Source organism: Haematobia irritans, chromosome 2 (assembly GCF_050003625.1).
Source record: "Haematobia irritans isolate KBUSLIRL chromosome 2, ASM5000362v1, whole genome shotgun sequence".
NCBI classification, from domain to species: domain Eukaryota; kingdom Metazoa; phylum Arthropoda; class Insecta; order Diptera; family Muscidae; genus Haematobia; species Haematobia irritans.
Window position 1 is genome coordinate 13,312,708 of NC_134398.1, and position 19,340 is coordinate 13,332,047.

Below are 19,340 nucleotides of genomic sequence, written 5' to 3' on the forward strand. Positions count from 1 at the left end.
TCACATCTTTCTCACATCCACGAGGTTTTTTAGTTCTTAACACCTTTTCCTGTAATACCAACAATGTAGAAGAAATTATACGATTTTATAAATTTTTTAAATTTTTTTACCTTTCGCCTGGACGGAGAATCGAACCGCGGACCATGCACTTTGTAAGCCAACACACTAACCACTGAGCTATGTACCTGTTATGTTCATCAATAAATAAATGTCCATATAAGTTATATTTATATAGCATAGCTTGCGGCGCCCACGAACCGAATGAACAAAGTTTATTTAACAGAAACAAACATTTAGTTTGGCACCGTGGAGCAGTGGTTGCTACGTCCGACTTGCATGCCAAGGGTCGTGTGTTCGATCCCTGCCCTATTCCAAATATGTTCGGAAGATTCCGAAAAAATTTTCAACATTACATTGTAGTATATTAAATTTTGAACTGTAAAATGTGTCTTATTAAAGACCTAAAGTGTTGTTGTTTCAAAAATAAATTTTTTTATTGAAAAAATAATAATTTTGTAACAAACGATTTTTTTGGTGATAAAAGTTTAAAATTTTCGAAGCAATTCAAAAAACTCTAACAAAAGAAAAACGTTTTCGGTACAAGTTTGTTTTTTTTTGCGTGTATAGAAATAAAATTTTGACAAAATTTTCATTAGAAATACAATTTTGACAAAATTTTCTATAGAAACACAATTTTGACCAAATTTGCTATAGAAATAAAATTTTGACAAAATTTTCCAAAGAAATACAATTTTGATAAAATTTTCTATAGAAATAAAATTTTGATAAGATTTTCTATAGAAATAAAAAAGTCAATTTCTTTAAAAAAATTAATTATTGTGTTATTTCATACGATTTATTGCGGGTAAGTTCTACTTTTTTGTAGATGTAGGCCCGTTTGTGGTGCAAGCTAAAATCGTTGAAACATTTAAAATTCGACACATTTAAAATTCACGGGATATTTACACACCCAAAAAAATGTTCGCTAATATGAGGGATCATTCATCATAATTCGTGCCAAAATCGGCATTTTGTGTTTTTTTTTTTTTTTCTTTTGAATAATAAAATTAAAAAAACTATATAGAGCCTTATTATGTTGCTTTAGATATCATAATCCTGGTACTAGGACTGGTACTAGTGCACCAGTTTATCAACATTTTTAATTGTCATATAATTTATTGATTTTTATACTCACTTGATATTAAAATCCTTTTTAATCCGCACTCTTACTACAATACAACTATCAGAATTATTTATTGTTCAACATATTCCTTTCTGTTGCGATACGGATGGAAACAGGGTCCTAAAAGTGTTTCATGAGCAGTTGTCTATGGGGAACTCCTACTAAGTTGTTCTGGACGTGTCCTTTGGGATGAGTCCAAATCGGGTCCTAAAGTGTAAATATTCCCAGCCAATGACAAACCCATGTTAAAGTGACCGGTCCATTCCATACGCTTGGGCCAGAACTGTGACTGGTTCATACATACCAGGTACTAACCCTGTACCCTGGGAGCCACCGTGGTGCAATGGTTAGCATGCCCGCCTTGCATACACAATGTCGTTGGTTCGATTCCTGCTTCGACCGAACACCAAAAAGCGGTGGATTTTCCCACCTCAGTACCGCTGGTGACATTTCTGAGGGTTTCAAAACTTCTCTAAGTGGTTTCACTGCAATGTGGAACGCCGTTCGGACTCGACTATAAAACGGAGGTCCATTGTCATTGAGTTTAACATGGAATCGGGCAGCACTCAGTGATAAGCGAGAAGTTCACCTATGTGATATCACAATGGACAACTCCCGGTCCTGGGGTTGGTCCATTTCCCGTAGGGGTCTTATAGGAAGACTTCCAAATTAACTGAAGTGTTATTTTTTACCCGATCCGCCTTAAATACTTAATGTCAACATTCACCATTAAATAACACAAAAAATGGATTAATATTGGTCCATAATTATATATATATATATATATATATATATATATATATATATATATATATATATATATATATATATATATATATATATATATATATATATATATATATATATATATATATATATATATATCCCATATAGACCGATCTCCACATATGATATCCTTAGGTCCCTGAAGGCTTAGTTTTCATTTGATTGACTTAAAAGTTTGGTATCTGATGTCAGCATTCAAACTTAAATAACAACACAAATATTGGTCCATATCGATCCATAATTAAAGCGATAGTAAATGGATTCTGAAATTTTAATTAAAAATTTTTCTGAATCAATACAAATATGTTCCCATATTTTCGTGTCAGCTAATTATATTTACACATTTTCGAACTGCCCTATCCTACAAGATCTATGGATGGAAAATTATCATAGATTTGTGGTTTTCATGATATTTTGACCCATTTTCATTTGGAGATTAACAATCACACACCTGTTATTTTAGTGTGTTCTAGATTTTTGTACGTTTGCAAGTTTATTTATTTAATGAAAGCTCTTCCATGTGGGCCACATAAATGAGGTTAGTACGGCGTATTAGCACAGCAGGAGTTTAAAATATACGAGGCGCATCATTGTTATAAACAGATGAGGCATTCAACGGACCATCACAGGAAAAAGCCAATGTAATCAAGTAAGTAAAAATAAATTAAAAAAAAAAATTAATAAAGTTAGTAAGAAAGTTAAGAAATTTTTAATGTAATGGGAAGTTTTTTCATATTTCATATTAACTTGGCCTAGAATGGACATCAACAAAATCGTTGAATGGGATTTATAAGGTGAATTATTATAACAAACAACAACGCCCAGTGTTACCTTTGTGCCACTTTAGTAGCACATTTGCCGCTGAATGTCATACTTTTTAAATTTTTGTGACACCTTTTTGCCTCGTTGTGACACTTTTTAATTAATTCTTTTTATATTGAAATGAAATTTTTGTAAATTTTGATCCAAAATCCAGGTTACTGATGCGATCGGTGCTTTAACAAATAATCAAGTTTACTCTGCCAATACTGTATGTAGGACCACTTTGCGTACCAACATGTTTCCAAGCAGACACATGTACCGCCTAAAACTATGCAACGAAACTTTTCTGTAGTAGGTTAATAGTCTAACTGTCAAGTCTGTGTGTGTCTTTCAATTAAATCGAGATAAATGATTTTTAGAATAATTTAAATTTAATTTGAAAAAAGTGATTTTACATTTTTTGTTTAGAATGGGTGAGTTAAATCGGGCGAGGCCTATTATCCAAAACCACACCTAATGAATTAATAGTATTAATAAAGTAAGTATGAGACCTAAGGATTTGGATGGAATTTTCAATTTTGAGGGGGTGATCACGAATTAATGTCCTTTTGGTTCTAGGACGCATATTTTCGTTCTAGGACGCATATTTAAGGAGATATGGCAAAAGAAGTTTTTCATATAAAAATTTGATTTTTTTACGATTTCGTTCCTTTAGAAAATTTTGTCAAAATTTGCTTCCTAGACAGCATTTTTTCAAAATTGTATTCCTAGGCAAAATATTGTCAAAAATTTTTTTTCCTATACAAAATTTTATTCTAATTTTATTTCAATAAACAATTTTGTCAAAATTTTATTTCTATAGAAAATTTTGTCAATATTTTATTTCTAGAGAAAATTTTGTCAATCTTTTTAATTTCTAGAGAAAATTTTGTCAATATTTTATTTCTATAAGAATTTTGTCAACATTTTATTTCTATAGAAAATTTTGTCAAATTTTAGTTTCTATAGAAAATTTTGTCAAAATTTTATTTCTATAGAAAATTTTGTTAAAATTTTATTTCTATTGAAAATTTTGTCAACAATTTTTTCCTGTAGAAAATCTTGTTAAAATTTTATTCCTAGACAAAATTTCGTCAAAATTGTATACCTAGATAAAATTCTATCTCTATAGATAATTTGTGAAGTACCTCTTAAGTGGAGAGGGATATTTTGCAAAATCTACCAAAGCATCAAGAATTATACCAATCTACCACACTGCAAATCTCTACCATTTTTGGTAGACTTCTATTAACTGTGGCAACCGTGGACTTGAATCTATCTTTTGATTCTATTATGAAAATTTCCACAAACAATCCCAAAACAATAAAATGTATGAAAACTAGAACAAACATATCGCAATCACAATTTCTAAATTCGTATTTATTTTAAATTATACCAAAGGTAAATATTTAAAAATTCGAGAAAAAAACACACAAATCACATTTCAAGGTGTATACAAACAAATATTTGAAATGTATACACATAGGAAAATTGCCCAAGATATTAATTCGGCAAAGTGAAAAAAAACCAAATTGAAAAAAAAAATAATTTTCTCAATACATACATATGTTAATTAAAAAGTCTTACAATGGTATTGTGAAAAAATTAAACTATTTGCGATACTTATAAAAACGACCCTTAATGAATTTCAAATAAAAATCTAAGTGAAGTCGAAAAGAAAGCATCTTTTGAAATATATAGGCACTCATATATATTTTTTTAATTTTTTGTGTTTTTTTTTATTTAAAATATACACTTAATTCTCCATTCACATATATGTATGTATAACCACTTGATGGAAAACACAGACGTTCTTGTCATTTTGATTTCCCACAAAAATTCTTTTGGCATTCTTTTGGCATTTTGAAAATGTTTGCACAATTTCTTTTTTGCCTACGCCCCCTTTGGCGAATGGAATAACGTCATAAATATATTCAACTTGATGACGTGATATAAAAGTCCGAATAGTCTCTTTGGGTTATTGTCATGACATTCCAGATGTCTACACACAAGATCATCGTTAGACTCCTAATGTGTGGCGACACCGACGGGCAACAATGTTTCTACGTCATAATCGCCAACATGATGATTATGAGATTTTGTTGAAAGTGAAATGTTTTCACAAAATACACAGGCAAAGGAAAATATTTCGGCAAGAGTAGTCCTAAGGTAATTACCCAGCAAAAAAATTGGAAGTTGTTCCACAAACATTTCTTTTAAAGCGCATCTCGGTATCCCCAACAAGTTTTTTTCTCTTCCGATGCAGTCCTTTGGACAAGTCCACAAAACATTTCTTTAAAGCGCATCCCGGGATCTCCTATCGATTTTCTTTCACTTCCGATGCAATCCTTTTGAACAAGTCTTAGAAAGTTCGGAATTTTTAAATTTAAATGAAAATTTAAGTTTTGGAAATTAAATTTCGCAAAAAAAGAATAGAAAAATCAATAAAAAAGTAAAAAAAAACTAAAATAAATCATCCCCGCTGGGATTTGAACCGGTGCCGTTTCACGTCCATGGTAGTTCGTTTGAGAAGGATATTTTTGTTGATTTTTAATAGAAAAAATTTATTTATGCAAAAATATTTGCAGAAAAAAAACCAAAATAAAAACGATGTATAAAATAAAAAAAAATAATTTTTTAGAAAAATATTTAATACAAAAAATTCCGCTGGTGAGATTTGAAACAGCGTTCTTTATTTATTATTATTTTTTTTTTTTCATTCATACTAGAAAAGATCTCAGAAAGTAGTTTGAATGTCATGCCGAGCTGTCATATAAGTTTCATGTCACAAACATTTGAGTAGACGTTTTGATGCATCATGTTCAATGGTGTTTGTGGCTGAGTGTGCTAAGGCGTTCTGTTATGGTGCCAACAGACCCAGGTTCAACCACCGGTGGAAGCGAAGAAGTTTTTCAATATGTAAAAATTTGTTAATAAGAAAATGAATGTGTTTTTTGTTTCTTAGTGTTTTTTTCTTTTCTTTTCTTAATTTTTTCATCCAAATGAACTTCCAAGGCACAACTTCTAAAGCAATCCAAAGGATCCAAAACTGGAGTACATCCGTCCTATGACAGGACCATGTAAAATTCATTGGAGATAATCCTAGTTTGCACTACTTGCGGATCACAAATTGGGGATTCAAACTAATTTTAACAATTTAAGAAATAGTTATAAATAAATATTCTTGAATTTGTCGAAAGTTATTTTTAACAACTTTTGAGAATTTTTAAGATTTATTACAACCAAATTACCCTCATTTTAAATGTATCAGGCTCACTTAGACTATTCAGTCCATTGTGATACCACATTGGTGAACTTCTCACTTATCACTGAGTGCTGCCCGATTCCATGTTAAGCTCAATGACAAGGGACCTCCTCTTTATAGCCGAGTCCGAACGGCGTTCCACATTGCAGTGAAACCACTTAGAGAAGCTTTGAAACCCTCAGAAATGTCACCAGCATTACTGAGGTGGGATAATCCACCGCTGAAAAACTTTTTCATGTATGTAAAGATACCCACTTTAATGTCGAATCACCTAACTTTAAGGGCAAAACGCCTTCAATGAAAAGTTTTTTTACAATTGGTTAAATAAATAATTTTTGTGTCAGAGAAATGCGTTTTCTATACTCCGAAAATATGAAATTCGCATTTTAATCACTTAAATCTTAGTACTGATGACAATATTTTTTTCAGTGTACAATTTCTTTACATACTCTTTCCTTGTAGATTTTTATAGCATCCACCATAGGATGGGTGTATATTAACTTTGTCATTCCGTTTGTAACACATCGAAATATTGCTCTAAGACCCCATAAAGTATATATTCTGGGTCGTGGTGAAATTCTGAGTCGATCTGAGCAAGTCCGTCCGCCCGCCCGTCTGTTGAAATCACGCTAACGTCCGAACGAAATAAGCTAGCGACTTGAAACTTGGCACAAGTAGTTGTTATTGATGTAGGTCAGATGGTATTGCAAATGGGCCATATCGGTCCACTTTTACGTATAGCCCCCATATAAACGCACCCCCAAATTTAGCTTGCAGACCCTCTAAGAGAAGCAAAGTTCATCCGATCCGGCTGAAATTTGGTACATGGTGTTAGTATATGGTCTCTAACAACTATTCAAAAATTTGACCACATCGGTCAATAATTATATATAGCCCCCATATAAACCGATCCCCAGATTTGGCTTGCGGACCCTCAAATAGAAGAAAATTTCATCCAATCCGGCTGAAATTTGGTACATGGTGTTAGTATATGGTCTCTAATAACCATGCAAAAATTGGTCCACATCGGTCTATAATTATATATAGCCCCCATATAAACCGATCCCCCGATTTGGCTTGCGGAGCCTCTAAGAGAAGCAAATTTCATCCGATCCGGCTGAAATTTCGGTACATGGTGTTAGTATATGGTCTCTAATGGCCATGCAAAAATTGGTCCATATCGGTCCATAATTATATATAGCCCCCATATAAACTAATCCCCAGATTTGACTTGCGGAGCCTCTAAGAGAAGAAAATTTCATCCGATCCGGCTGAAATTTGGTACATGGTATTAGTATATGGTCTTTAATAACCATGCAAAAATTGGTCCATATCGGTCCATAATTATATATAGCCCCCATATAGACCGATCCCCAGATTTCGCTTGCGCAGCCTCTAAGAGAAGCAAATTTCATCCGATCCTGTTGAAATTTGGTACATGGTGTCAGGATATGATCTCTAACAACCATGCAGAAATTGGTCCACATCGGTGCATAATTATATATAGCCCCCATATAAAACGACCTCCGGAGCCTCATAGAAGACCAAAATTCATCTGATTCAGTTGATATTTGGTACGTGGTGTTAATATATGGCCTCAAACACCCATGCAAACCGATCCCCAGATTTGACCTACGGAACCCATTGGAAGAGCAAAATTCATCCGATTCGGTTGAAATTTGGTACGTGATGTTAGTATATGGTATCCAACAACCATGCAGGAATTGGTTTATATCAGTCCATAATTGTATATAGCCCCCATATAGAAGCAAAATTCATCCGATCTGGTTGAAATTTGGTACCATACCAAAAGTGGTCCATATCAGTCCCTAATCATATATAGCTGCCATATAAACCGATCCCGAGATTTGGTTTTGGAGCCTCTTGGAGGAGCAAATTTCATCCGAGTCAGTTGAAATTTGGTACATTGTGCTAGTATATGGCCGTTAACAACCATGCCTAACTAGGTCCATATCGGTCCATAGTTAACATATATATAGCCCTCAGATAAATCGATCCCCAATCACACAAAAATTGTTCCATATAAAGCTCATAATTGTATATAGCCCCCATATAAGCGACACCCATATTTCAATTCTGGCTCCCTACGTACCGTGCAAAAGTCCATATCGATTCGTAATTATTTGTAGATTTATTTGTGGATGACAGTCTTTCGTAGAAGTTTCTACGCAATCCATTGTGGAGGGTACATAAGATTCGGCCTGGCCGAACTTACGGCCGTATATACTTGTTATTTATAATCTGTTTATCTGATAGGATAGAACATTTTTCACCAAGACTTCCAGCAAATTAAAAAAAAACACATTTATCAACTTACCTATATTTCCATTTCAGCATCATATAAATAATTAATCCAAACAATAATATTGATGATAAGGCTGTTGCCTCCCATTTCACGGAATTGATGAGGCATATATCAGTGCCAAAGGCCTCATGAAGAATTTCAGAACGTATCGTAGCACAGTTCACAAATGTACCCATTGTACAGGTAACACTAACACTAATACACTTATTTCAAATATAAAATTTTCAAATATAACGGATTTCTTTTTTATTCAAAAAGCATTATATTTTTTTGAAGGGAGTGCATATTTCAATTTCATTCTATAAAATAAATTTTATTTTATTATTATTAAATTGTTAAGATCGCTAAATTATTCATTTGAAATTTGTCTACCCTCCACCATGGGTTATTCGAAATTTTAGGGGGATCTGCGGCAAGAGATATGATTTTTAGTAAAAAATTCAATTCAATTACGTACTGACACTCACTACTGCAGATTGAAAATCTTACAGTATCTCAAATCGACAACGGACGCACAGAATAGACCCGGTACATCGGTAACATACGGTGTAGTAGTGTTTTACTCGTATTTGCTGTTGAAAAGTACTATAAGTAGAAATACCTGTTTAGAACCATGCCAATGATTAACTGCAATGCGATTAAATACGAGTACCGAGATTCTGAAGACAACGGAGTAAAAACCCACCCTATACAAAATACTACGTGCTCTCTCTCTCTATTTATACGATGCCAACTGTAATTAGATATCGTTGACACCGCATTTGTGTGAACAACGTATGGTTGTGGTAGTCAAAAAAAAAAAACACCACAAAACACTGGCACTGTTACTCCGAGTGTTGTTCTTGTTGAAGTTGTACCAATGGTAAGACACCAGAGAGTGTTTCGGTATTTTACTCAATGCCACCGTGTTTTTCGAGTAATACCGGATGACAAAAAATACCACCGGTTGCAGTCGAAATCAAAGAGGATAGAATATTCAATGACTCAATTAATCAAGTTCTTTAAACGTTGTCGTTGTCCATATAACTCGAACTAATTATTAATTATAAATTAAATTATGCATATTGATCGCATGTTTCGGTATCAGGCTACCACCATCTGAGACCCTATCCTTTCCAGATTTAACCTACCAGAATATCCGGCCTTGCTCAGAACATGGGGGTGCTTTTGCCGGAAACAATATGTCGTAGTCAGTTACAATAATTTTTAATTTTTTTAAGCTTTAATTTGTATTTGAAGCGAATGATATATAAGGTCCGAATTTCATTCCGAATTACTTAAAATTTTGCACAGACAATTCTAGTTCTGCGGTCTGTTTCCGAAATGGTTATCTGGATAGGGCTTTAGTACTTTTTTCCGATAATTATTGGCATTTATTTTTCCGATAATTATTGGCATTTATTTTTATACCATTTCCATCGGAGTTGCTTGAACTCTAGTGGCCCATCATTTTGACAAGTCTTGATAAAAATGTAATCGTTTTCATATATTTTTCGTATTTTTAATTTAGTGTTTTAGTTTTTTAGAAATAAAATTTTTACAAAATTTTCTATAATAAAATTTTGAAAAAATTATCTCTTGAAGTAAAAATTTGGCAAAATTTTCTTAGCAATAAAATTTTGACTAAACTTTCTCTAGGAATAAAATTTTGCAAAAATATTCTGTACGAATAAAATTTCGACAAAATTTTCTCTAGGAATACAATTTTGACAAAATTTTTATCAAGGTATAAATTTCGACAAAAATTTCTATAATAAAATTTAGAGAAAATTTTCTTTAGGAGTAAAAATTTTATTCCTAAAGAAAGTTTTGTCAAAATTTTATTCTTAGAGAAAATTTTGTCAAAATTTTCTATGGGAATAAAATTTTGCCTAAATCTTCTCTAGTAAAAAGGTTTTCGCAAAATTTTCTCTAGGAATAAAATTTTGACTAAATTTTCTCTAGGAATAAAATTTTGACAAAATTTTCTCTCTGAATACATTTTTTACAAAATTTTCTATAGAAATAAAAATTTGGCAAATTTTTGTATAGAAATAAAATTTTGACAAAATTTTCTGTAGAAATAAAATTTTGACAAAATATTTTCTAAGAATAAAATTTTGACAAAATTTTCTCTGGGAATAAAATTTTGACAAAATATTTTCTAAGAATAAAATTTTGACAAAATTGTCTATTGGTATAAAATTTTGACAAAATTTTCTCTAGGAATAATTTTTTTGCAAAATTTTCTATAGAAATTAAATTTGGCAAAATTTTCTATAGAAATAAAATTTTAACAAAATTTTCTATAGAAATGAAAATTTTGACAAAATAATTTCTAAGAATAAAATTTTGAAATTTTTTTTTCTAGGAATAAAATTTTGACAAAGTTTTATGTAGGAATAAAATTTTGACAAAATTTTATGTAGGAGTAAAATTTTAACAAAAATTCCTAAAAGGATAAAATTTCGACAAAATTTTCTCTAGGAATAAAATTTCGACATTATATTCTCTAAGAATACAATTTTGACAAAATTTTCTTTAGGAATAAAATTTTGACAAAATAAAAGAATAAATAAAATTTTCTCTAGGAATAAAATTTGTCAAAAAAAATTCGACAAAATTTCCTATGAAAATAAAATGTTGACACGATTTTCTCTAGGACTAAAATTTTGACAACATCAAAATATTCTCTAAGAATAACTAAAATTTTCTCTAGGAATAAAATTTCGACATTATATTCTCGAAGAATACAATTTTTACAAAATTTTCTTTAGGAATACAATTTTGACAAAATAAAAGAATAATAAAATTTTAACAAAGTTTAATTTAGTAATAAAATTTCGACAAAATTCCCTATGCAAATGAAATGTTGACACGGGTTTCTCTAGGAATAAAATTTCGACAAAATTTTCTCTAGGAATAAAATTTTGACAAAATATTCTCTAAGAATAAATAAAATTTTCTCTAGGAATAACATTTCGACATTATATTCTATAAGAATACAATTTTGACAAAATTTTCTCTAGGAATAAAATTGTGACAAAATAAAAGAATAAATAAAATGTTCTCTAAGAATAAAATTTCGACAAAATTTTCTCTAGGAATAAAATTTTGACAATTTTTCTATTCCTAAAGAAAATTTTGACAAAATAAAAAAAATAAAATTTTGACAAAATTTTCTCTGGGAATAAAATATTGACATTTTTTCTAGGAAAACATTTTTGAAATATTTTTTTTCTAGGAATAAAATTTTGACAAAATTTTATGTAGGAATAAACTTTTGACAAAATTTTATGTAGGAATAAAATTTTAACAAAATTTCCTAAAAGGATAAAATTTCGACAATTTTTTCTCTAGGAATAAAATTTTGACAAAATATTCTCTAAGAATAAATAGAATTTTCTCTAGGAATAAAATTTCGACATTTTATTCTATAAGAATACAATTTTGACAAAATTTTCTTTAGGAATAAAATTTTGACAAAATAAAAGAATAAATAAAATTTTCTCTAAGAATAAAATTTCAACAAAATGTTCTCTAGGAATAAAATTTTGAAAATTTTTTTATTCCTAAAGAAAATTTTTACAAAATTTTCTCTAAGAATAAAATTTTGACAAAATTTTCTCTGGGAATAAAATATTGACACTTTTTCTAGGAAAACATTTTTGAAATATTTTTTTTTCTAGGAATAAAATTTTGACAAAATTTTATGTGGGAATAAAATTTTAACAAAATTTCCTGAAAGGATAAAATTTCGACAAAATTTTCTCTAGGAATAAAATTTTGACAACATTTTCTCCAGGAATAAAATTTTGACAAAATATTCTCTAAGAATAAATAAAACTTTCTCTAGGAATAAAATTTTGACATTATATTCTCGAAAAATACAATTTTGACAAAATTTTCTTTAGGAATAAAATTTTGACAAAATAAAAGAATAAATAAAATTTTTCTAGGAATAAAATTTTGACAAAGTTTAATGTAAGAATAAAATTTCGACAAAATTTCCTATAGAAATAAAATTTCGACAAAATTTTGTCTAGGAATAAAATTTTGACAAAATATTCTCTAAGAACAAATAAAATTTTCGCTAGGAATAAAATTTCGACATTATATTCTCTAAGAATACAATTTTGACAAAATTTTCTCTAGGAATAAAATTTTGACAAAATAAAAGAATAAATAAAATTTTCTCTAGGAATATAATTTCGACAAAATTTTCTCTAGGAATAAAATTTCGACAAAATTTCCTAGAAGAATAAAATTTGGACAAAATTTCCTATGGAAATAAAATGTTGACACGATTTTCTCTAGGAATACAATTTTGACAACATTTTAAATTTTGAAAAAATTTTCTATAGAAATAAAATTTCGAAAAAATTTCCTATAGAACTAAAATTTTGACAAACTTTTCTGTAAGAATAAAATTTAAAAAAAAATTTATAGAAAAGAAAATTGTCTATATGGATAAAATATTGAAATTTTTTTCTAGAAAATATAAAATTTTTACTAAATTTTCTATAAATTCAATAATAAGTCAATATCTTTAAAAATTGTAATTCTCGAGAAGCAACCGTGGTTTCCTGGTCATCGGAATCGGTCAGCACTCACTGATAAGAGAGAATGGACTGTATAGTTTAAGTCAGCCTAAAAATATCGGGCTGCCACTATACCTAACCTAAACAAAGGGCGTTAGTCTATGCTCGTTTATCAATTCAATGTGTGTTGCATCGGTTCTCTCGATGTAATCGGCTCACGAGCAAATTTTCTACCACTGCGGCATAGAATTCGATGCCGTTTTTTTATCCACTTTTTGGATACCATGCAGTATCACGGATATTCCCCTACATACACCCTACTTCCCAGATGTCTCTTATTTGTCCGTCTTTCAATTTAATTTTTTTTTTTTTAATTTTTACAACAAATACATGGTAGAGGTTATATGAGATTCAGGCCGATGTTCCTCAATGATGTTTTTTGTTTTTAATTGTTATTACTTTTTATGTTTAAAAACTTTTTAGCATTTATTTAAAATCTTCTTGTAACACTTTGTATTTGCTAATACTATTTTTTTTTAATTTAAATATAAAATTTTATTTTTTTTTTAAATTACACAATACCATTTTATTCACCACAATTTTTCAATATATTTATTTTAATATTATTATTATTATTTTTTTTTTTCAATATTCTTATTTATAATTTTTTTTCTTTATATTTTTATAGTAATTTTTATTATATATATTTTTTTTCAAATGATATTTTGAAACATTCTCTATATATATAGATTTGCACTAGTGATTCAATTCCAAAATATTTCCAAATATTTATTTAAACACATTTAAACCGACAAATGGATGGATGGATGGTCACACCACCCCTTCTCCACCCGCATTTGCCAACAAACCACGATGGTACAACAAGTACACGTACTATATCGGTAATAAAACAAAATGTTTATATTTTGTTTTTCGCTCAAGATCACCGAAAACATCAACAAGAAATACCATCAAACCGAATGCACTCGTAAATTTCGTTTTTATTTTCAGCCGAAATTGATATTCTCAAGTGAACCGTTTTCCTCGAACTCTGGAGATCATCTGAATACGGAATATTCGAAAATTAATACAAATGGCCATTAGGCTGTACACTGAAGGGGTATTAACAAAAAAAAACAGCATCAGCTTCTGTTCGCCCATTCTTGGAGATTAAATTTTTCTCTCTGTATAGGAAGGAATAAAGCAAGAACACTACCAACTGGAAGCGTTCTTCTGTTGGTCCATTCATCTCGATAATATTTCTTTTGAATTCTTGGAGAGAATTTCATCTTTTACTCTTTATTTTATGGAATAAATACTCATATTAATTCAAAATCTTCAATCGTATGGCTGAGTGCTTTCGACAAAAATTGGAATTGATATTTTGGTTGAAAACTGATGTTCACTTTGGGAATATGTGCGTAACAAGAGAAGACAAATGGTGTTTGGAAGATTTTAGTTTTTGCACTTTGGGGAAGAAGGAAAATGCAAGCATGCTTAACGATCATAAATGGTATCTTAATAATTCTTTCCACTCTATAAAGTTAAAATTATAATATATTACTTTACCCTAATACATCCAGTTTATGATTTTTGAAACAGGGATACAAAGGTCCAAATAATTGATTTTTATCAAAAATCGAAGTCGAAGTCGATTCGGAGTAATTTTACAATTCGACTAATCGACTTTTGATATTTTTGAAAAACTACTGAAATTTACTTTTAACGAAGAAGTCTGCGCTATGAATATTATATGGAATTATATGGAAAACAACAATACCAAATGTTTATGTTTTTTGACGACTAACTGCATTTTATGTTTGGGCCCGTTTGCATTAAGAAATAAATCCCAATATTTCAAATGAAAATAAACACCAATTTTCTCTTTGGGACCCCGAAAAATTTTTATGGAAACAATAACACCAATTTTTTATGTTTTTTGGAGAGTAACTTGAGTAACTTTTGCGGGCAATTTTTCAAATTAAAATAATCCCCAATTATCTTTTGAGGACCCCAAAAAATATATGGAAAACCACAACACCAAATTTTTATGTTTTTATACCCTCCATCATAGGATGGGGGTATATTAACTTTGTCATTCCGTTTGTAACACATCGAAATATTGCTCTAAGACCCCATAAAGTATATATATTCTGGGTCGTGGTGAAATTCTGAGTCGATCTAAGCATGTCCGTCCGTCCGTCCGTCTGTCCGGCTGTCCGTCCGTCTGTGGAAATCACGCTAACTTCCGAACGAAACAAGCTATCGACTTCAAACTTGGCACAAGTAGTTGTTATTGATGTAGGTCGGATGGTATTGAAAATCGGCCATATCGGACCACGTTTACGTATAGCCCCCATATAAACCGATCCCCAAATTTGGCTTGGGGAGCCTCCCGGAGCAGCAAAATTCATCCGATCCGGTTGAAATTTGGTACCTGATGTTAGTATACGGTCTCTAACACCCATGCAAAAATTGGTCCATGTCGGTCCATAATTATATATAGCCCCCATATAAACCGATCCCCAGATTTGACCTCCGGAGCCTCTTGGAGGGGAAAAATTCATCCGATCCGGTTGAAATGTGGTACCTGATGTTAGTATACGGTCTCTAACAACCATGCAAAAATTGGTCCATATCGGTCCATAATTATATATAGCCCCCATATAAACCGATCCCCAGATTTGACCTCCGGAGCCTCTTGGAAGGGAAAAATTCATCCGATCCTGTTGAAATTTGGTACCTGATGTTAGTATACGGCCTCTAACAACCATGCAAAAATTGGTCCATATCGGTTTATAATTATATATAGCTCCCATATAAAGCGATCCCCAGATTTGAACTCCGAAGCCTCTTGGAGGAGCAAAATTCATCCGATCCAATTGAAATTTAGTACGTGGTGTTAGTATATAGTCTCTAACAACCATGCAAAAATTGGTCCATATCGGTTCATAATTATATATAGCTCCCATATAAACCGATCCCCAGATTTGACCTCAGGAGCCTCTTGGAGGAGCGAAATTCATCCGATCCAGTTGAAATTTGGTACATGGTGTTAGTATATGGTATCTAACAACCATGCAAAAATTGGTCCATATCGGTCCATAATTATATATAGCAAAAGTCATCCGATGCGGTTGAAATTTGGTACATTTTGTCAATATATGGCCTCTAACAGCCATGTAAAAATTGGTCAATATCGGTCTTTAGTTATATATAGCCGATGACTTATTACACAAAAATTGGTCCATATCGCCAAAAATAATCTACCAAAACTTTATTTCCATAGAAAATTTTGTCAAATTTTATTACTATAGAAAGTTGTGTCAAAATTTCATTTCTATAGAAAGTTTTGTCAAACGGCTATTTCTATAGAAATGTTTGTCAAAATTTTATTTCCATAGAAAGTTTTGTCAAAATTTTATTTTTATAGAAAATTTTGTAAAAAATTTATTTCTGTAGAAAATTTTGTCAACATTTTATTTCTATACAAAATTTTGTCAACATTTTACTTCCATAGAAAATTTTGTCAACATTTTATTTCTATAGAAAATTTTGTCAAGTTTTTATTTCTATAGAAAATTTTGTCAAGTTTTCATTTCTGTGGAAAATTTTGTCAAATTATATTATATACGTATTTAATCGGCCTTTTTTTGTTTAATATATACCCCGTATGGGCTAACTTACAATTTAGAAGACAGTGTTGAAAAGTTTTACGATACCTTGCCATCGGCAAGTGTTACCGCAACCCAAGTAATTCGATTGTGGATGACAGTCTTCAGTAGAAGTTCCTACGCAATCCATGGTGGAGGGTACATAAGATTCGGCCTGGCCGAACTTACGACCGTATATACTTGTTTTTTTTTTTGGCGATTAACTTCATTTTATTTTTGGGGCCCATTCCCATTATGAAAATAAACCCCAACATTTCAAATGAAAATAAGTACCAATCACTATTTTGGTACCCGAAAAATTTTATGTTTTTTGCCGACTAACTTCATTTCATTTCAGGGGCCCCTTTGCAATATTTCAAATGAAAATAATCCCCAATTTCCTTTTGAGAACCCCAAAAAATATATGGAAAATCACAACACCAAATGTTTATGTTTTTTTTTGCGATTAACTTCATTTTATTTTTGGGGCCCATTCCCATTATGAAAATAAACCCCAACCCAATTTCAAATGAAAATAAGTACCAATCTCCATTTTGGGACCCGAAAAATTTTATGGAAAACAATAAAACTAAATTTTTATGTTTTTTGCCGACTAACTTCATTTCTTTTGTGGGGCCCGTTTCCATTATGGAAACAAACCCCAATATTTCAAATGAAAATAAAATCCAATTTCGTTTTTGGGACCTTTAAAAACTTTATGGAAAACAATAATACCAATTTTTTTATGTTTTTTTTTTTTGGGAAGTAACTTCATCTAATTTTTTGGGGTCCGTTTGTATTATGACAATAAACCCCAATATTTCAAATGAAAATAAACTCCAATTTCGTTTTTAGGACCTCGAAAAATTTTATGGAAAACAATAATACCAATTTTTTATGTTTTTTTTTTGGAAGTAACTTCATCTAATTTTTTGGGGTCCGTTTGTATTATGACAATAAACCCCAATATTTCAAATGAAAATATACCCCAATTTCCTTGTTAGGACCCAAAAAACCAACAACAAACAAATTATTATATTTTTTTTGAAAGAAACTTCATTTCATTTTTGGGGCCCGTTTGTGCTATGAAAATAAACCCCAATATTTTAAATGAAAATAAACCCCAATTTCTGTTTTGGGACTTCGAAAAATTATATGGAGAAAACACCAAATATTTTTGGCGGGTAACTTCATTTAATTTTTCGGGCTCATTTGTATTATGAAAATAAACGCCAATACTTGAATGGAAATAAACCTCAATATTTCAAGTGAAAATAAACCCGAATTTCCTTTTTGGTACACCAAAACATTAAAGGGTGATACGGTCAAAATTTGGTCAAGGGAAAACGCGTGTAAATCGGTGAAATCGTTTATTTAAAAAATTAAATTTCTTTTTCAAGTTCAATTAGTATAAAATTCAGGAAAAATATTCAGTTAGGCTTTCGCTTTTCCAAATCCGAATTGCCGGGCCTCACGCTTGACACCTGCCATCAGATTTTGTACAGCCACCTTCTTCGCCGCAGAAAGCCAGTTTGCCTTGAACTGCTGCTCGTCCTTAGCAATTTTTTTGGTCTTCTTTAGGTTCCGCTTGACAATAGCCCAGTATTTCTTAATTGGGCGGAGCTCTGGCGTGTTGGGAGGGTCTTGTCCTTGGGAACCACCTGCACGTTGTTGGCGGCGTACCACTCCATGGCCCTTTCACCGTAATGGCAAGATGCCAAATCCGGCCAAAACAGTACGGAACAACCGTGTTTCTTCAGCAAAGGCAGCAGACGTTTATTCAAACACTCTTTCACGTAAATTTCTTGGTTGACAGTCCCGGAAGCTATGAAAATGCTGCTTTTCAAGCCACAGGTACAGATGGCTTGCCAAACCAGATATTTCTTTGCGAACTTTGACAGTTTTATGTGCTTTAAAATATCTGCTAAATTTTCCCTTCCTTTTACCGTATAAAACTCCTGTCCCGGAAGCTACTTGTAGTCGGCTTTGACGTAGGTTTCGTCGTCCATTACCACGCAGTCAAACTTCGTCAGCATCGTCATGTACAGCCTCCGGGATCGCGCTTTGGCCGTCGTATTTTGTTTATCATCGCGATTTGGAGTCACTACCTTCTTGTAAGTCGATAGTCCGGCTCGTTTTTTGGCTCGATGCACGGTTGTAGACGATACACCCAGCTTATTTGAGGCATCTCGGAGAGAGAGGTTAGGGTTTCGCTTGAAACTACCGGCAACTCTCTTTGTCGTCTCAGCGGCTTTCGGTTTTCGATTTCCCCCCTATCCAGACTTCTTGGCTGTCGACAAACGTTCCCCAAACACTTTAATTATATTTGCAACGGTTGATTTGGCAACTTTTATCGATTTTGCCAGCTTTGCGTGCGAATAGCTCGGATTTTCGCGATGCGCGAGCAAAATTTTGATACGCTGCTCTTCTTGCTTGGACGTCATTTTGACAACTGAAGAGTGAATTCCAAAATCAAAATGGGAGCAACATTCTACACACACACACCTTCAAAATGAGGGGTGTTCAGGTTTTTTAGATGCAAAATTGAAAGAAATACGTCAAGTTTATATTGACCAAATTTTGACCGTATCACCCTTTATTAGTTAACATTTTCCTATATTTATGTACCACTATACTACAGAATGAAAAAAAAATTAAGTGAATTGAATTCATATATGGAATGATTTTATTGAACTTTTTTCTTTCATTTGGACAAATCTTACATATTTGTTGTAAACATTTTACTTCAAAATTAGAACTTCTTATCTTCGTTTTTGAATACAATTTTATTTATTTTTTCAATTCA

At 31.4% G+C, this 19,340-nt stretch overlaps 1 protein-coding gene across 1 annotated transcript in view; it reads right to left on the reverse strand.

The window, feature by feature from the left end:
* The window catches only part of LOC142224454 (uncharacterized), a 75,732-nt gene extending 67,108 nt beyond the window's left edge, over positions 1-8,624 (reverse strand). The window contains exon 1 of the mRNA XM_075294223.1: positions 8,374-8,624. Within this exon, the coding sequence (XP_075150338.1) occupies positions 8,374-8,537 (164 nt within the window). The 5' untranslated portion in view covers positions 8,538-8,624. The remainder of the gene's footprint in view (positions 1-8,373) is intronic.
* Between the last annotated feature and the right edge of the window lie 10,716 nt (positions 8,625-19,340).